The sequence below is a fragment of the Vanacampus margaritifer genome, chromosome 11 (genome assembly GCF_051991255.1).
Source record: "Vanacampus margaritifer isolate UIUO_Vmar chromosome 11, RoL_Vmar_1.0, whole genome shotgun sequence".
Lineage (NCBI taxonomy): Eukaryota > Metazoa > Chordata > Actinopteri > Syngnathiformes > Syngnathidae > Vanacampus > Vanacampus margaritifer.
The window spans coordinates 12,284,852-12,305,574 of record NC_135442.1 but is presented as its reverse complement, the minus strand read 5'-3'; the positions used below and the strand labels follow the sequence as shown (position 1 = coordinate 12,305,574).

Below are 20,723 nucleotides of genomic sequence, written 5' to 3'. Positions count from 1 at the left end.
TTTGCATTTGATATTTCACATATAGTTTCTCTTTTACCGCAAATGATCATCAGGTCCAAATACTGGGTATTGATCTCCTGGGCTCCTAATAATCAGTACCGGTATTGGCCCTGAAAAAAAAATATTGGCCTATCTCTTGTGCATCCCGGTATAGACTTTTGTGATCTCTTTTAAATGATGCAATCGAGGCTCCAACAAAAAAAAAAGAGGCGAATACTGCTAACGTGATAGGATGAGCGTGTTACCCTGGTAACCAGAGTTGAGCTATATGACAAAGCGGTGGTATTTCTTACCGGAGGCAGGATTTGGGACTGAGAAATGATGCTGTTGGGCAGGCTATTCTGTCGACTCTCAGTGGTGATTTCAGCCCAGGTGACTTGGAAGCCTGTAATGCGCTGGTGGGCCGCCACCCGAGACACACGCCACAGGAAGCTGCCGGTGATGTTTCCTCCAATGATGGAAAACGTTGCTGTCAGGTTTTCGGGCTTGGCCAAAACTTTAGGAAGTGCTGCAGCTGTTCGGAACGAGAGAAAAGAAAAACACGTTTTCACTTTCCTGCCAAGTATTCAGTAGAAGATTGATGCCATTTTAGATCGGTATGCTATCTATAAAGCAAAGGGGAATCACTAAATTACACTTCAAACTTTTATACCACCGCCAAGGACGTTGCTTTTTCATCCATATGTGTGACGACATTTTGCTAAACTTCCATCAATCACAATGCATGTTTTGGCCTTGCAGGAGGTATGTGCTCCACAGAGATCTGGATAAACGTAGTGCTTGTGCAGGGTGTTATGTGCCAGACTATTTCTTGGCCCAATCAGAAGTTGTTGTTTTTTCCTGATGGCAAGAATCCCAAAATGTTGAAATATTGTTTTGATAGTTTATGGATATTTTTTTTATTACCTTGATTAAATACACTTACAGCGTTTAATTGCTATATCAACAGTAATCAAATGTTTTTTGTCAAACGTCAAATACTTGCCTATCTCCCCCGGGCAGGGGATGTGTTTGTGAGTCTTGCTCCGGATGGTCGCGCAGGACGGCGTGAGGAAGGTGATGCTCTCCTCCTTGGAGCGTCTCTTGGACTTGAGCATGTGAACCGTGACCTTGTACTTGCAGGAGAACAACAGGCCCGGGAGGTTGATGTAGTTCTCCTGAGCCAAGAAACACACCATTGAGTCGGAGTCCTGTTGATGACTTTGACATGACATCGGGGGTCGCGTCCCGCCGAGCCTCCGAGATAATTAAAAGCGCGGCGCCAAGGCGGATCACATTCCCGCTCAGGCTCAGTGAACACGGCCCGCATTACAGAACCTCACTTTCATTTTCTTCACTATGATAATTCCTGTAAAACCTGTTTATGTACCACGCCAAATAACATGCACTTTGAACTACTTTCAGTGTGTGAATTCTGGTGGTTCGTTTGATCAAGTGTGAATTATGTCATCCTAAACTTGAAACGCACCCAAAGCAAAGGAACTGAGAACAGTTTGATCTCGGCCCGTTTGTAAATGAACTTTGCTCAGTTCAGGTGAGATGTGAACAAAGCACGGACCAGAGGAATGAAATTGTAGAGTAGAAAGAATGGAAATGTCGGTATCGTTTTGTCACAGGTGCATGTCAATAAATAAGAGTATCAAAGTAATGTTCATTTATTTTAGTAGTTGAATTTCAAAAAGTGATCATATAAAACCGTATTGTCCATCCATCATCTACTGTATAAGCTACAATGCTTTAAACTTTATTTTTTTCTGGGCAGGTCCAATAATTCTTACTCTGACTTTAAAATAATTTGCGATTACATTCACTCAATCCGCATGCATTTCTCCCTTCTCTCTAATTAAATGCCGTCTTCCTGTCCAGAGTCTGACTATACTGTCATTGGACATTCTTTTAATGACTGTTGATACATCATTGGATGAAAGAAATAGACATCAAATCATTAGAGGAGCACCTCTGGAAAGTCATTTTATTTATTTATTTATTTATTTAGCCATCTGTTGACAGAGTTAACTTCAAATATACATCTCCTGGAAAATGTATTTGACTTTTCGTTTTTAATTTATAAAGCTACAAAAGTGTTGATTTAGTGTCTGATGTTTGATTTAGTGGAGATGTTCAATGGAGTAAACCTAAGATGATCATATGAATCCGTATCATATGTAATTGAGCTGTTTTGCCATTGTTTTCAGTAGTATAGCAATACATATTCCAAAGCTTTAGGAATACCCATGTCAAAACAAATCCATTTGAGTTACACCCGAAATGTTGTTTAACAAGGTTGGAATTTTGATGCAATGCTTTTTACTGGAGAACTTTTGGTCAGAGACATTAACTCTTTGACTGCCAGACGTTTTGAGAAAAGGGATGCCGTGGGTGCCAGCCGATTTAAGCATTTTGACTGATCTTTCAAGGTCCACAGAAAATAATGTGTTTGGACTATGGAAACACACGTACTACCAAATGAAAGATTGGACTCTCATCTTTCATCAGAAAAAAAGTTTGTTTCTACCTTATTCCGTTTTTCAGTAATCAACAATAGAAAATGGTTAGTTTCACCTCTGTTTTGAAACAAACGTCTTTTAACGTCTTTGGCACTCCTCCCTAGGGTTTTACTAAACGTTATTTAACGTTTTTGGCAGTCAAAGAGTTAAAGACCCAAGTAAGTCTGCTTTGGACCAGACCGGAGAACTAAATTATGTGAACACATCCTCAAACGTTCCTCATTTATCTGATTCAGCACCCCCCCCCCCAAAAAAAATCCATTTCTCATCTCCTTTTTAAGTAAATTATCGCTGATGTGTGAATTTCGATCTCTTATTGGAAAAAGTGGAGCTTCTACATGAACAGGGTGTTCCCTAGAGAGCCGGCGTGTACGTTCGCTCTGATACCAAACCACTTTGATTAAAAGTGAATGAGGCGCTGCGCTCACATGAAAGCACAAGGCTGGAATCCTTCCCGGCCATCTATAGAAGCAGGATGTATATTTCCTAGCAACCACAGTCGGGCTCTCCAAAGAATGTGTTGATTGGCCAGGTCTCTGCCATCCTGTATCAGCCTGAGCCCAAACAGCCCCCCCGTGACACCCTCACCCCCCCCGACTCTCCTAAAAGAAGCCTGGTGTGGATTCACAGTCAATTCTGTCCTCCATTCCGGGAACATTTGCTTTTATTAAATGCTTTTTATTGGCCATCACCCCAATCGCCTGCCCGCAAGACGGAATCAGAGCGTTCGCAACAACAGCCATTGATTTGCCGAGTGCCATTGGGCTTCGGGTTCACCGAGTGGACAATTTGTCCGGGCTAAAGCATCAAAAAGAGGAGGCACGTGCTTTGCATAGCACAGAGCTGCTGATGAGGCTCTCTTTGCTCTGCCTCAGCGAGGTTGGCTAAAATTGGAATTTTTGGTTCTTTTCTGGGACCCGAACATGAACTAAATAGCTGTTTGGCAAGAAACTGCATTTCTGCTTCAAAACTGACCCACAAACCATTTTGGATCACAAACTAAATTTTTGGGAAACCCTGTCTTAGGGTGGATTGATACAATTGCCATTTTTGGCTCCCAAGTGGCACAATTTGGATATGCGTCATGGGAGCATAACCAGGATGAAAGCGTAAACCATAAAATAAGGTCTAAACATGGTGCATTAGAACTACATGGACCGTTAAATAAGGAAAATGATTGGAGACGGCAGTCAGTGGAGTAAGGCTAACGTTGCCTGCATTTAAATGGGTGAAAAGTCACTCCAGGCCAACTAAATACAGTACATATTTGAATTATTTAGCAACTAGTGTTTACTTCTGTTTTCTCACTGAATTATGTTGACACTTGTGGACTGTGCGCATATTGGCAGTTTGTGGGATGTTTCAGGGTTTCAGTACACTTAAATATAAATGTCAAAGATAAAAAGCGGAACTTGGCATCAAAGTAAATCTCATTGTAAAAAAGGAAAAGGAAACAAACCTGCGTGGAGGATTTTTCTGGTCCTCGCGTCTCGTTGTGGTGGCAGTACTCAGGCATCCACTGGACATGGTAACGGTTCATTCCAGGCTCTGGAACATTAGACAAGATACAAGGGAAAATGCTTCAAAATCAAAGCAATTGCAACAAGACCATTAAAATGAAACATCCAAAATCACATAATAGTCTTGTTTGTAGTGTTTTACAATGTTGTAGAACTGGCAATCAAAGCCAGCAAGCAGTTTTACTACTACTTTATAGCAAAAAAAACATTGACGTTTAGTGCAGTGGGCTGGAAAAAAACAAGCAATTTATCTGTTGGAATGAGTTGTTCACCATTTTTACTTTTAATAGAGTACATGCTTAAGAGATTAGTCAATAACAGTAACTTTTCTATTGCCCGTCAAAGTGGAAGTGGCCAACTTGGAGCAATTCTGTTTCAGCAAGAATTGAATGTGTGTGTATATATATATATATATATATATATATATATATATATATATATATATATATATATATATATATATATATATATATATATATATATATATAACACTTAGACAACTTTTAAGTCTACAATGTAACGATGTACAAAGTTGTCCCATCCCCCGCCTTTTTATTGTGGCAGTATTTGATTAAACACACAAGATTTCATTAGACAGGTTGAAATTAAAAGACAACACTCCCAGCTTGAGATCAAGATAACATATCTCTCTCTTCCTGTTTTATAAGGCTCAGTCAAAACTTTGCCACTTGAAAAGTTGCCACTGATTACATTTCTAAATCTATGTGCTGTATTGATGAACCAATAGAAAATGTAGCCTTGTTGTTTTTAATTTTTATTCAGCCAGAATTTTTTTCCCCCTCTTCACTTGTTTTTCCAGCAGTTGCGTTTTGGGAGGAATCTCTAAAAGGCCACTTTACACTATCCATTTGGCAGCAAATGCACACAGTTAGCAGCTAGCTAGTAAGCAGAGCAAAGCATTTAACAGCTGAAAATATTTCCAGATACTTCCTCCGGGACTTGGTAGAGACTTAAAGCAGAGCTAACAGTACGTAAATAGTGGACAGATGCGCAGGCCGCATGGACGGCGTTGCAGCTGTTTGCTATCAAGTCGGCAAAATGTCAGTTTGGACCCCAAGTGACTAAAAAATAGGATAGTAATCCTCTTCAGTGCAGTCGAAATGGCCTTAATTGGACACATTAGCCTGCGTAAATGCGCTCTCATGAGCTCATCACCGGCGTGGCCCTCATCTTATGTTACCCAATTCATTATTCATTCAACTGTGTCGCCTGAATGTGTGCAAAAACGTGTCTGATTAATAATTGAGCGACGCTCCGTTCGCCTTGCAGCGGGGGCCGAGGTTGCGGCGGGAAGATAAAAGGGGCCCTTTGAAGGCTTAGATGCGGCGCTGGCACCCGGAGCCCCTGAGCTCTTTGGAAGCAGAAGAGAGGAATTACAGGGTACCAGGAAGTAGAGGGGAGGGGGAAAAATAAAGAAGATATGCTTAGCTGGTGTCTGGCACTGAGAGGATGTGACATGTACAAGGAACAGGAAACGAAAAACAGGTAAAGAACAGAAGAAGCGCTCGATATGTCTCGAATGATGGTGTAGTCGTTCACTTCAGCTGGCCTCAGTTCCCTTGCTGGTTTATGCGAGAAAAGGTGTCTTGATTGGCAGTCCAGGGTGTACTATGCCTTGTGCCCTAAAGCCCTCTGAGGGGCGAACGTTTGTGAGGGATAACCAATGTTCATGTGCAAAGACATTCGCCAAGTTTTAATGGTTGTCGACAAGCAAAACCATTCAAACTCTTGGCGAATGTCTGAACGTTTTTGCGACAGTTTGCGATCTTGAACAAACACTGACGAACCCTGAATCAACATTCGCAAACCTTTGCCGCTCAGTGGGATACAGGTTTAAGTCCGCTAGCATGGGTATCAGCTTTATGCGACCCTGAACAGGATCAGGAGTTTAGAAAGTAGATGGATGGATAGGTGGATGGAATCCATCAGAACCAGACTACCATAGGACTGTCCAGCCTTTTGTTTGGGTATCAGGCAGACAGGATATTTTATCTGATCAAGTATAAAGTGCACTTTGCTTTGGTGTTCTGGAGATAACCCAGAAGCCCAGCATAGATTCAGTTTCTACTCAGTGACAGTGTGAAAGCGGATGTTTGTCTCTGTATGTGCCTTGTTATTGACTGACGCCCAGTCCAGTGTTCGCCTTGTGGGTTTGGTTCCAGCTCCCTGTGACCCTGAACAGGACAAGGTGTATAAACAATGGATGAATAGATGGAATCAGTAAGAACTGTTGTTACAAGACTGCCGCCATCCTACAACCTTTTGTCTGCGTGTTGGGTAGACTGCGATATATTATCTGATCAAGTACACAATCACTTTGTTTTGCGGTTCTACAGACAAACCAGAGGCCCAGCGTGGGTTCACTGACTTGTTGACAGTGTGAATAGATGTCTGTCCTTGTATAAGTGCCTTGTGATTGACTGGCGGCCAGTGGAAGTGGCCTTTTGCTGGGCTACACTCCAGCTGACCCATGAACCTGAGCAGGATAAAGAGTATAGAACGGACGGATGGAATCAGTCAGAAGAGTTGCTACCAGATTGCCGCCACCGTCCTACAGCCTTTTGTCTGCGTGTTGGGCAGACTGCGATATATTATCTGATCAAGTACACAGTGCACGATGCTTTGGAGTTCTGGAGACAACCCAGAGGCCCGAGCTGCTTTGGATCACGATGAATGAGAGTTTAATCACGGTCCAGTTAACCTGTCCCTTCACTTTGTCTGTCACACAAACCAGATGTCCTTAGACTGCAACTCTGCGGGCCATCTTTGTGTTTACAGTAGTAGAACCCGGCTTGCCGGAGCCAACGACCGGGGTCATCCCTCAAGTCTAATGGCAGCAGCACATACTGTACGCTGCAGACTGAGAGAAACGAGGAGCCTGGATGAGGATTTACAATGTTCTCTAACACAGTGATTCCCCGGCCGTGATTGATCGCAGTTAGCAACACTCCAAGCCAACCTTTGCGAACAGTTTTGGGCCGACTCCATCTCCTCGCCTCTCTCTTCTGATTCAGCAGTTGGTGTCTCACCAGGCCTTTCCCTTCAAGCCAGGCTTTGCATTCTTGACTCTGGGATGTAGAGTTTGGCTTGGCCCATGACATAGATTAGTAACAGAACATAGAGCAGCCAATGGAATTTGACAGGTTACCCTGAGAGCGTTGTTTTCAAGGCTTCTATATTTCCACAAGACTTGGGAAATGGACGCCGCTGGGACAGGCATGTCTACGCGGGCAAACACACGACTTGTCCCGTGCCGCGTGACATCAGCTCTTGCAAAACAAAATGGACCGCTTCACCGCCTAAGCCAGGATCTATTAAAGGCAGCTGTCAATAAATCCCATCGCGCGGCTCCCGCTCGGAGTGTTTATTGTTCTTTACTAAACAGTGGCTCCGCTCTGCCAGCCTGTGTGCAGATTTTACACAATTTCCCCCCCCTTCAGCCCTCACACAAAGACACATTGATTCATTTAGTCCATCTACACAATCAGGTAACAACTATGAAGAGGTTCGTCCATTGTTTGGCTGAGAAGAGCCAAGCATAACACATTATTATGGCATTCATCATTCGTGGCCTTAACGTGGTGTTAATGGGATTTTATGAAAGCTATAAATCAATACAGATTTTGTTCATACCTCCACGGTTCTTCCAGTAGACACGAACTTGTAGCTGGCCATCTTGGTAGAAGGGTGTGCCCACCTCCAGCGGGCCAGAAGGTCGCTTCGCCTTGGCCAAGGTTGGGCCAGCAGGGGGTATCTCTTCTTTCTTTGACTTGTGCACTGATTTTACTAGGGAGAGAAATGAGAAATGTTTACTTGTGCAGCTGAAACACCACATTGATTCTGTCACGGCCGCAGCGTGGCGACACAAAGACAACAGTTTCCTTGTCAAAACCAAGCAGCTACAACATGTTCTTTATGCATGAATGTGCTGGAGCTGGATGGGTACCAACAGGCATGATTCCAAATCCAGCCAACTTCTATGCTACATAAAAATGTGTATGCACGTAGCACTGAGGCTTAGTCTGTCTGCTAACAGTTCATAAGAAGAATTTTGTGCGAGCGGAATGCAAACAAACTTAAGGAAAACTGACTTTAGTCACGGATCAGCGATATCACACAGAGCACGACTTAGTCTTCAGATACTTAAGCCAATTCAGTTTGCTTTAAAGATATAGAACAACATTTTGAGTTATTTATGCTTAATGACTCTGATGTCTGTTTTGTTCATTCGTTTTCAGATTAGCTTCTTTTACTAGTGACAAGGCTAATGTACTGTCAGTTTTTATTTACCATAACGGTGTCAAAGTAAATTACACTTCACAACTGTAAGGGGGCGGCATGGCTAAGTGGTAGAGTGACCAACTTTTAGTCACTGTTCATCAATCATCATCAGGCACTGTGGCAGGACCATTGATCGATCGTAATGTTACTCAGCATGCGCACGAGTCAGTCATTACTGGGGCAACCTGATCCGCACATAAACACAAACATCATTTTTTTTTGCTTCATGTTGCAAACCAAAATTTGAATGATGAGCATGTTTCAGTGAAGTGAAAAAAAGATGCTGTCGATGCATTTTCAGTCGTTTTTCTTTTTTTTGTGAAACACACAAATAGAAAATGATAAAACTCACAAGGAGGATAGAGCAGACTATTTACTCCTGAATGACCAATCAGAGCTGCAGTCACAGCTCATGATGTCACACACTGGGCCATGCCTCTTAACTCTTTGACTGCCAGACGTTTTCAGAAAAGGGATGCTGTGGGTGCCAGCCGATTTTAAGCATTTTGACTGATCTTTCAAGGTCCATAGAAAACTATGTGTTTGGACTATGTAAACACACATACTACCAAATGAAAGATTGGACTCTCATCTTTCATCAGAAAAAAAAGTTTGTTTCTACCTTATTCCGTTTTTGAGTAATCAACAATAGAAAATGGTTAGTTTCACCTCTGTTTTGAAAACAAAACGTCTTTTAACGTCTTTGGCACTCCTCCGTAGGATTTTACTAAACGTTATTTAACGTTTTTGGCAGTCAAAGAGTTAAAGGCACACAAGACAAAAATACCGGACTATGTGTGTATGACCTAAAAAAAAAAAACTGTTTATTTATCCATATTCAGTTTTATTATATTTTTATATTTTGTTTTTTTATTATTACTAAATGGGGTGCGATTGACTGGTTAGGACATCCGCCGTCCAGTGCTGAGGGCATAAGATCGCATCCGGGCTTTGACCTTTTTGGGTGGAGTTTGCATGTTATTCCTGTACCTGTGTGGGTTTTCTCCGGGTGTTCCCACATTCAAGACATGCATGGCAGGTTAATTGAACACTCCAAATTGTCCATAGGTGTGCTTGTGAGTGTGGATGGTTGTTCGTCTCTGTGTGCCCTGCAATAGGCTGGCAGCCAGTTCAGGGTTTACCCCGCCTACTCCCCGAACTGGGATAGGCTCCAGCGCCCCCGCGACCCTTGTGAGGAATAAGCGGTCACGAAAATGAATGGATGGATGGATTAAGTGGGGTGGAAAGAATTATTAATATATATTATTATAAATGTTTTAATTAAGTTATAAGTAAATAGAAAATAAAATTAATTGCATTTATTTGGCCATCTCTGGAGGTTCGTTTTGTTAACCAATATGGTAACTCTACTTACTGCTGCTTTAAATAATGCTTTAGTGCTGACTTGCATTATGTTATGCAATCAAGCATTCTTAAGTGGTGGGTTAATGACGTATTTGACCTGTTGATTAATATGCAAACATTTGCTTTATGCATAACAATGAGTAGAACCACTTTTGTGGGCAAATACAAAAGTCACAGTGACACCTAATAAGTCATACAAGTCTGGCAGCTGAACGAACAAGTAAATATTATCTAAGTGTTGTAGTGTTTACCTGATTCTGAATTCTGGGTGGTGCTGAAGTGCAGCAAGGCCTTGGAACTCTTCAGTCGCACCTGTCCCCAATACGTCACGGCTTGCAGCTCCACAGTGTAGCTGCTGTTGACTTGCAGGGCCTCCAGGTCCACCCAGTTCTGGGCCTGTGATGACAGACAGAGGTTGGCATTTGAGTAGTGTCGCTAAAGCTCTTTCTCAAATGCTTGTCACCATCCGAGCTCGAGCTGTGCCAAAACCAGGCCTGCGGGAAAGCCCTTCTTATGAAGAACACATGTGGAGCCGCGGAAGGCCTCCTCGTGGTGAGGAGATAGCCTTCAGGGCCTCATGAGGGAGTCGTGTTGTCACAGCCTCCCAGGGCTTCCATCCCCAGCTTGACTTTCTTGCATTCCACCGGCAGCAGTGAGCCTTGATGAGCTCTCGTAATTGACTGCGTGCGTGTTTTGACATTCTTCGGCCAGCAGGGTGCTTTCGAAGCCTCCAAGGTGCCAAAGTGGAAACCAGTAGTACATGTGTCAATAGGTGTCTGGTGTCTCGGCTCTCTGTGCCACATCTGCTCTTCATTTTGAAAAACTAATTCAGGAGAAGACTCTCCGCAGGTGTGTGCGCGCTGTCTAGACTAGCAGGCTTTCTGCTTGCATCCCTAATGAAATAATTTTCATGGGTGGTAAGCGGCTCTGCGTGCTTGTACTGATAGATGAATGATACAGAAGAATCACAAGTCGGTGGTGTGCAGTATATGTACGGTAATATTTAACTACGGTTCACTATTCCGCTATTTGCTGTCACTGGTACCCCATTTAGGGTGTCATCACAAAAATAACACCAAAAACAAAACAAAGAAAAGACAAATTAAGCCTTTACATAAATTTGGCCAAATTGATTGAATTTTGGAGTGTGTCACTGTATTTATATAAAAAAAAATAAGACTTAAGCTAGTCAAATTACTGTGTTAGGAGTCATTCCTTAAGTGGTTTGTCACAGTCCATTTAGTAGCCGGCCGCAACCAAGAATTCCAGAAAAATGAAGCGGAATGGCTTTTGCCAGAAACCTACACAGAATCTCACAGGCTGCATAAATGTCAGAAAAAATAACTAATGCTGCATGTAGCCGTGGATTTATCCGATTTCATATACAGTTCACAAGTTGTAAATTATGAGGGCTGGCAAAATTGCACAAAAACTTCCACAGTGACAGACACAATAGATGGAGGAATGTGCTGTCATATGAGCAAAAAAATTCTATTTTTTGGGGGCGGGCGACCAAGTGATCTTTGCAAGGCCTAATTGATGAAGAGTACAGGGGGTCCTCAATTTACAATGGAGTTTCATTCCTTTGGCCGATTGCACCTATAGGTTGAAACTTGCCGTATTCTCTCACAGTATTTGTATAAAAAGAAAAAACACTTGTAACCATAAATATAAGACAATCAGATGAAAAACGCCGGAACTAACCACATATTCTTATGGCGCTACACAAACTAGTCAATTGTGTGCCATTCATAGTCTTGAAATTTCATACGTCGGTATGAGGAATAAGCGGTTAAGGAAATAGATGGATGGATGGTATCATCATAAACCAAGGAATCCCTGGATTCCCCACTCGTGTTTTCTTGTTTCTTACGTATTTTACAGCAACACAGGGTGTTCCCTAATATAGCATTCCGTCTCTACTAGGGGCTGAACGGACTAGTCAATTTTAGGGGTTGAATGGACTAGTCGATTAATCAACTTAACCACTCCACACTGATGGCTATAGCTTCAAGTCGACGAGTTAAATTTAGATGTTAAATTAACCAGTCAGCTTTAGTGGTTCAACGGACTAGTCAACTTGCCACCGTTTGGGGTTGATTGGATAAGTCGACTAGTCAACTTAACCACTCTACAATGATGGGTATTGCTTCAAGTCAACTAGTTAACTTTAGGGGGATAAAAGGACTAGTCAACTAGTTAACTTTAGGAGTTAAAAGGACTAGTCATCTAGTCAACCAATCTGCAATGCTAGCAATAGCTTCAAGATGACTAACTTTAAATATGGCTAATTTTAGGGGTTGAATGGACGAGTCGACTAGTCAACTTTACCACTCCGCAATGACAGCTACAGCTTGAAGTTGATTACCACTCACGCTTTGGCATTAACAACAAGGATGCCTTTTTACTTGATCAACATGTGGTCGGTTGGTGTAGCAAACTAGCACCAACCACCAATCCATATGAAGGAAAATATGGACCCTTTCACATCAGTGACATTTTGAGGCTACATTCCGAATATGTAGCCTTTTTTCATCCCACACTTTTTACTGTCTTCATCTATTCACAGCCTAGTGGATACGGCAATCATAATCACATTATCTTTAAAAAAAAAACTATCTGTTTATAATTTGTACTCATTTGTTGTAAGTGTGACTAAAATGCTAACATGTAATAAAGCCACAGGAACAGACACTATGAGCAACAGAAGGGTTGGCTGCCAGTAGACATAAATAAAGTCCCCGAGCAATTTTTAGCATCCTCAGTCTGTGTCTGAAGTACAGTTAATAACGACCCAATAATGTATATTAGTGGAAATACTGTATGAATCAGAATTAATGTGTCCTGCTTCAAAGCATAACTGGGCTGAAGGGTTCTTCAATCAATCTGAGGAAGGAAAAGCAACAAACAGAATAGCTGACTCTGTTTGTGATTGATGGCTTCGCATGCAACATTGGAGAATCCCGAGGAGGGAACCTTGAGTGAGATAATGCTGTAAAGCGGAAAACCAAGAGGGGGGAGAAAGACTGGGAGGGCGCGTTTACCCCGTTGGTGGTCTTTCTCCTCCTCTTCTTGGACGGAACCGTCGACTTGGTGGGCACGGTCCAGCTCCAGAATACTTTGTAGTGATGTATGGGAATGTCGGGCTCCTCTGGCAAGCTCCAGTTGAGACGAACTGTCACCAGGCCTTCATCTCCCTGCGTCACGTTGGTGACACGCAGGCTGCTCGGGCGTGGCGGGGCAGACGGGTCTGGAGGACAAAGAAACAAACGCTGTCACGGGGGTGACAAATCTCATACATCTGCAGACATTTAAGACGCCAAGGTTCTTTCGGGCGAGTCTACTTTAAGGTGGAGTACGTTTGCAGCCAGAACGCCTTTCACCACTTTGGCTGAGGAGCGGAGGGGTGACTGGTATGACACTATGTAAAGTAATTAGCCCTCCGCTGACAATGCGTTGTGAGATGTTATGACAGGTGTCATATCACGGCTACGACAGCCAAGCGGTCACGGGTTAACAAACACATGGCGGCCAGCTTTGGCATCGGCATCGGAGCATTGTGGAGAATGTGCGAGTCGATGCGCTCCTGTTGCTGTGCTGCAGCTTGCTTATGATGTCAGAGAGAGAGAGGCGGAGCCACTTTCCAGCAGTCTTGTAATGTAACAGTATACAAATACTTAATCAATGTCCTTATGCAGAATTTTCACTGTCTGTACCCTACTTCTCTTTTTTTTTGTGAATATATTTCTTGCTACTTTCACTTTTACTCCACTAAATTTCCTAAACAATGGACAATGAGAGTGCCACTGCCATCTACTGTTGTGGATGTGCAGTTACATTTTAATTTAGTACGGCAAAAAAAAAAAAAAGTAAATAAAAACCTGTTCCCTGAGGTGCCCCCCTATTTGAGAAGCTCTGGTCTAGTGTAAGAATAAACGTCAGATGAGGGTGGCACTAAAAAGCTTCTTTTTTGATGAATTGTTCAATATTTGCCAAACTGAGGCTCATTGTGAAAGAGAGCTGTAAATTGTAATGTGGTGTAACGCACAATGTTGTTTACATACATGCTCCCCTAGCAGTGCCCTCAACGAGTATTTGTGTTAGTGTTGCTACAGTTAGACAGGCCTTCATTTATTATTCATACAGTGTTAGTGTTGCATCTGCGGTGTAGGACGTCTAAAGTCACTCACACAAAAATTCACAGATTGAGCATAAATTGATTAGTCATGCCAGGAGAGTGAGGCACACGGATGATGTGTACATGTAATAAAATGGTGTATGTTATTGTTTTGGACTCTCATATGTGTAGCAACGTAGCTAACCTCACACATCAAAGTAGTATAGAAAATAGAGGGTCATATAATACGGCAGACATTTTTATCACACTATATATCATATTATCGTACAGTGCTACAATATTTTAGAATTAGCTTTCTTGCGTATCTCTCAAGTGACAGAAATATTAGCATACAAAAACTCCAAGTCCAACCAGACGTAGCACATCAAGAAGTTAAAAGATTTTTTTCGAATCATCAGTGCTTTTTAGTTATCATGAGCTTGTTTAGGCAGATGCTAATGTGTGCTAGCTAACTCATTAGCCAACATGCAGATTTGTAGACCAATACGTTTAATCTCTGAAAATACTTCAGATACTTAAATACAGCAAATGTCAGACTTCAAGTAATATGCTACAAGGTATTTCCTATTAATATACTGTACTACTATTTTATCACTCCAATCCTAGTATCGCTTTCAAGTACTGTATAAAAGACTGCTGCCGAGCTGCTCCTTGCTTCTGATGTCAGAAAGAGAGAGAGAGAGCAAGAGAGAGAGAGCGGCAGGGCCACTTGCCAGGCACCAGAGCAAGGGATAATGAGAAAATCACTCCTCTCTCTTTTTCTCTTTCCCTCTCCCACCTGAAAAACATTTAAGCCACTAAAAACACACACACGCACACACACATTCGGACACATGGGTTCTGCATACCAGCTGACGTTGGCCGCGCAAGACAAATAAGCCTCCCCTTCTTACAAATTGCCCTAACAAAAAGTGTAGCAGGGACGAAATTGCAATCAGATGATACAGGGCAGGCTATGTAAATAGCGACGCTGTGACCGAACGTCCGGGAACTCATCAGAGCCATGACAGCTCCCATCAATCTATCAATGTCCTGCCACTGATTGGCCTGATTGGGGATCGCTTTCTATTCCCTCGAGCGGATTCCCTTTTTCCCACCTGGTGCCGCGCTCTGTCGGAGCGCCATCCACAACGCTCTAGGGAGCACATGCATGATGAGGGATTGACAGTACGGGTCAACACGCATGTAATACCAGACACACATGTACTTGTCTTTGGAACAGAGCCTCTAGAAAGGATAGTGACAATCATGTCTTTCCATTAATTGTTAAATTTAAAATAATCACAAGGGATAGGGACTAGGCCTCGACCGCAAATAGTTGATGCTGCCCCCTAAAAAAAAGTTTATAATTGCCTGTACTAATAGTTTAAACTGCAAAATACTAGAAACTACTAAGACTCCATAGAGTAAGGCTGGAGTCAAGATTGGAACTCAGAACATCAAACCAACCACTTCACATTACTAACCCAAGTCTTTTTTCACATTACAGCATTCCAGTTTTCACCAGGGTTCTTGTAAGCGTACCATAAGCGTCCCACTGTTCAACATTTTTGTCTTAATGAATTTTAGGTTGACAACACAGATTTTAACTCACAGTGCGATACGCTAATCTACATGAAGTATTCAGTGCATAGCCCTGCCAACATGTCAAACAAACTTGTTTAGTGTCATGCAACTAGGCAGCGACATGACGCTAATCTGTAGCAAAAATCTACAGCAACTGCAAAAAGTTACGTCACTTTTTCCGGGAGCCAAGACTACACTTAAATTAGTTTGGAGCTGAAATATCCCGTCTAATTTAGACATATTACATTTATGCATGACTGTGAAGAAGCGGGATAGGGAAACCCCTCCTGTAATTGAATTTGGTTGCACTCAAATGAAAGGTTTTGAGCACTCAATTGAGTGTATTTAGTTTCACTTTGAATTTTTTCATCTCATTGGCCACAGCATTAGGTACAACTGCATAACCTTATGAGATCCAGTACAGTTTGCATTTGGCAACCTATGTATTCATTTTTATCTAGTGGAGGCTTAAACGTCAAAACAGCATTAAATCAGTCGCAGGGGGGTGGGGCATTGATTGTGCAGCCGTACTTCTGGATGTTTGTGCCTTTTTAACCTATCAAGTATTACGTTTTGAGTAGAAAAAGCAATTTACTGATGATCTAAACAAATCAGAACACGTACGTTTGCACATGCAGGTAAATCAATCCGTAAGGTCCACCTGCTCCGAGGTCTTAAGCACAACAAATGGAGGTCAGTGGGTGTCAAGCTAGCAGGGACTGACACTTTAGTGCGTAAGGCCACACAACAAGTACACACAAACACACATGCACATGTACGTACACACCTCTAGTGGAGCGGAAGTGTTTGCTTGGCGCAGTGAAGCCGCGGGTCCCGTGCACGTTGACCGCGGCCACTCTGAACTGGTACCATCTGCTGGCTCTGATGTCACCCAGTTGGACCCGCTCCTCGGCAGTCTGAGGGACAGATGGGGAGAGAGAGAACGGCAGGGGTCAGGGTTTGTGCCGGGTCAGAGCCCCTTGTGTGAGTTTGCTGCCACATCAGTCATCCGCGTGTTTCTCTTAACCGAAACTTTCAAAAGAAGGGGTGACTTTGAGGAATGGGCAACTGTGTGGAGACGTCTGTCAGCGCAGTGCTGCACTTTCACAGCTGCTAGCACGGTGACTCACTAAAGCTGCGTTAAAACCGTGCGTTTACATTTCAGTTCGCTACTCGCAGTTCAGTTCAGCTCAGTCAAACTTGAACAAGCTTGTCCGTCCATCCATTTTCTTATCCTCATTAGGGTCACGGGGGACCTGGGACCTATCCCACCGGATTTGGGACGAGTGGCTGGTAACATCATGTATTGGTCCCCAGTCAATGGCAAAGAATACTTTACGATTAAACAGCCAACTAAATATTATTTTTTTCCCATTCACAATCGGTCTGAAGCTTACCACTGGCACTGGAATCCTAATGAAGGGGTACTGAAAAGTTTGTGTTAGAATGGAAAGGCTTTGCTATGGAAGCAAACCCATTGGTTTAGCAGATAAACGAGCTACAGGGATCTTGTTTACCTGCCGCTGGAGTAGAATCAGCTGTAGCTAAAGCCAAGCTCTGGCAGGGTTTTACTTTCTGGACCTGAATTTGACAGATCTGTATCGGTTGAATATTGAACCACGAATATGTAAGGCATTACTGTATCAGCCGTGCCTACCTGTGCGACCGTCTCCCACTGAGTAGCATCATCCTCGCTGGGGTGAATGCCAAAGTTCCAGCGCCGTTGCACCACATACAGAACAGGTTCCACCGAGATGTTGAACTTGGAGGACCAGCGAATCTCCAGCTGACCCGAGGACAGCTCTGCAAACACCAGCTCCTTCCTCGGCTTCAGCGGGACTCCTGCGGAAGACACGCCAGTAAGCACAGTGGTCTGGAAGTTAACGTTGCGTTTTATTCTTTTGCACAAAACGTACTTCGAAAATACATAAAACGCAGCACGGACATTTGAGAACGAGACATGATCTCACTACAATAGTTGGGATCCACGCTGAAGGTCAACAACTTCTTCTCTTGACTGTGACACATTGTGACACTTTTGGCCGCAGCGGTGTGTTTTAGTAGCTGCGAACGTCAAAGTTCACTCGCGTCACTGCGCTTTGCAATCGGCCTTTGAGATGAAGCCGAAGAGTGGATGTGTGTGTGAGCTTTATTAAGTGCAGGAGGTCAGACTAATGCTCATCCAAGACTGAATTTACTGCCTCTGTAGTAGAAGATGGGAGTAATGATAATGAGATAGTGATTGGACTACTTGGTCAATAAGCTGACAAGCACTTTGGAACGTTACATCAGAAAGTGCAAAAAACGCATTGAGTGCATCAGTCAGAACGATTAACAGACAACAAAGTAGAATGATGGTTTCCTGTGTTCAATTCTCTGCATATTGGTCACGGTAAGGACACAGATTTTATCGGGGGGGAAACTGAGCTATTGATTTGTCTGGCTTTGTATCCTCAAATGTTACAATGATGAACACGAATCTGTTCGACCAACGAGCGGCAACGAACCGTGGTTTATACCAACAATATGTGGTATCAGCTCGACCCACAGCAAAGCCTGTACTAGAAACAGTGCCTGGTAGTACCTACTTTTCATTACCAAGTAGAGCCACGCTGAGATGAATCAGGAGTACCTGGTAGTACTTCTGTCCAGAGACTTTTCTGGCCGCAGTGGTGTTTTAGCAGCTGCTCACTTTTATCACTGCATTCAGCCTTGCTAATGGACTGTGTGCAGTAAACGTGAGCGTTATCATAAGCAGGAGATCAGCCTTAGAATCACCCAAGACTGAGTTTGCTGCCATGAAGTAGAGGATGGGAGAGATAGGGACTGGACCACGTCGTCAATAAGATGATAAGACAATCTTTTTTTCCCTTTCAGAAAACTCTTCAAGCTTGCCAGGTGCATGTGTCACAATAGTTCTGATGGCTTCATTGGCTCATTTACGAGCCCGTCACAACATATTACGCAGAGCAGACTAAGTAGGACTGCTGAGAAGGATCTTGGAACCTCCTTCTGTCTCATGATTGGGCCTGTACCCCTTTTTAAAGAAGCTCTCCAGACATCTTTGATATTTTTACTGATTTTTGCACACTTGTGTGCTCCCTTTTTTCCCATATGTGACTGAGATGAGCATTTTGACAGAGGCTCAAGCAGATGATGGACCTGATTTCAGACTGATTTAGTAAAGTAATTTTGTTCAGTCGCTCTGTGCGACCTCTGATTAAATGGCCTGTTGTCAAGTACTGGTCTACGGCCAGAGGTGGCAAATCCAGGTCCAGAAAGTAAAAACCCTGCCACAGTTTGGCTTTAGCCACACATACTTATACTCAACCGAGGACCTGGATTTCCCACCTTGACAGCTCAACGTCTTTAGCTAAATCCAAACTGTGGCAGGGTTTTTACTTTCAGGACCTGGATTAGCCACCTCCGTGTACAGCCTGGGGGTGGGGGACCCGGGTTACACCACTTATATAGTGTCAGCTTGACACACTTAGTACTCCGTTCTACCTGCATTTCCACACCAAGTAGAGCCATGCTGAGACGAGTAGGCACTACCTTGTAGTCCTAGACCTTAGGTCTCAATCTCCGTTCCTCGAGGGCCGCAGCCCTGCATGTTTTAGAGGTCTTCCTCCAACACACCTGAATAAAATGATCAGGATCATTATCAGGTATCTGCAGACCTTGCTTGCTCCTTTGAATCAGGTGTGCTGGAGGAGGGAAACCTGTAAAACATGCAAGACAGCGGCCCTCGAGGACCGGGGTTTGAGACCTATGCTCTAGCCTGTGACAAATTGTGATATTTCTGGCCACAGTGGTGTGTATAGCGGCTGCTCACATGCATGTCCCCTTGCATCACTGCGCTTGCATTCACTCTTGCAAAGGCTCTGCACAGAAAATGTGAGCATTATTAAGTGCAGGTCAGCCTAATGCTCCTCCAAGACTGAATTCGCTGCCATTAAGTACAAGATAGGAGCGTCGGCTTCGGTGATAATTAAATGGAGATTGGACCGCTTCATCAATAAGCTGTCAAGCCCTTTAGAACGTTATATTGGACCACTGGCGTCCAAGACACGCTTGAGGCTACCGCAGCGCTTGTTGGTGGGCAGCGTGATCAAGACGGCGTTTTGACTTCACAGCATTTCATCTAATTGCATCTCATAAAAGGGGATTGGAAGAACATGCTGGAATATGAAGAAAGGGCCCCTTGAGCGGCATGTGGAGTCTTTTGTTTAGTCCGTGTGATAACAGCATCGTACATGCGTACAGCTGGGGGTCATTGCACTGCGGTTTCACAGCTCGGCGGCTTGTGTGTGTTTGTGTGCGCCAGCGGACCGACGTGTCACATTTCCTGCGCCACGACGTGCGCCTGGCTAACCGCAGCATTCCTCCCTTCCCCTCCGCCTTAGCTCATCTTCTCACAAAGTCACCCAAGTCCTGGTGCAGACACACGAAACCACACCAGCGCACATCTGCGCCCGCTGCCTGGCTTCTTCCGCAAAATATGGGAGGGTATCAAATGCACTTTCTTGCAGCTTTGCGCCTTCCAAAGATAACTTGCGAGTCGGGCTCACTCCCAAGAATCACACAGCGTTCATCTTTCAATGGCCCCGCATGCTTACTCCAGGCACCATGACGTAACCCTCCTGTCCAAGTGCCATTTGGGTGTGGGGGTGGGGGGGCGGGGGGTGGATTCATTCATGTCTTCATCGTGCCAGAAATAATCATTTCCACCGCTAACACGCAAGCTGTCGTTAGGACTGCGCTAATCACGGACAGTGGAAGAAAAACACTACGTAGGCGGAGGATGGCAGATAGGCTAATTAACGTTCATTAGATTACATTCAATTTAATCATTTTGACGTCTACATTTTACGCTCCATTTTTCATCGTCACATTAACGTGAGTTTCAGTATAGGGCACGGATGACTAAACTGTGGTGCATGCACCAAGTCCTTCAGAGGGTGTGTGAGATTAAAAGTGTAATGGCGCTCCGTTAAAATGATCCATCCATCCATTTTCTGTATAACCTGGATTGGTCGCTAGCTAATTGTAGCGAACATACAGTATAGAAAAACGACCATTTAGAGAGTCTTCAATTAACCAACCATGCATGTTTTGGGAACGTGGACTGAATCCTGACTGAAGGGACGGAATCCGAAGTATACCAGTTTGTACATATTGCCTCCCACTTTTTAAGGATGCAAAAGTAATGGCACAAATTCACAATCATAAATCAAAGTACTTTCATTTTTTAATACCTGGTTCAATACAAGCTCTGAATGGTCATTTGTCATTATTCGATAAATTGTGTTCTGTATTTTAAAT

At 43.5% G+C, this 20,723-nt stretch overlaps 1 protein-coding gene and 1 long non-coding RNA gene across 2 annotated transcripts in view; one reads left to right on the top strand and one right to left on the bottom strand.

Moving 5' to 3' along the window:
* Nucleotides 1–20,723, bottom strand: part of anos1 (anosmin 1) — a 66,781-nt gene that overhangs the window by 4,995 nt on the left and 41,063 nt on the right. Inside the window, exons 5-12 of the mRNA XM_077580456.1 lie at nt 17,056–17,240; nt 16,186–16,315; nt 12,739–12,944; nt 9,946–10,090; nt 7,682–7,834; nt 3,967–4,055; nt 986–1,157; nt 294–514 (exon numbers count right to left, since the gene is read on the bottom strand). Of these exons, the coding sequence (XP_077436582.1) occupies nt 294–514; nt 986–1,157; nt 3,967–4,055; nt 7,682–7,834; nt 9,946–10,090; nt 12,739–12,944; nt 16,186–16,315; nt 17,056–17,240 (1,301 nt within the window). The remainder of the gene's footprint in view (nt 1–293; nt 515–985; nt 1,158–3,966; nt 4,056–7,681; nt 7,835–9,945; nt 10,091–12,738; nt 12,945–16,185; nt 16,316–17,055; nt 17,241–20,723) is intronic.
* The window catches only part of LOC144060696 (uncharacterized), a 74,339-nt gene that overhangs the window by 50,197 nt on the left and 3,419 nt on the right, over nt 1–20,723 (top strand). The gene's annotated exons all lie outside the window — the stretch shown is intronic.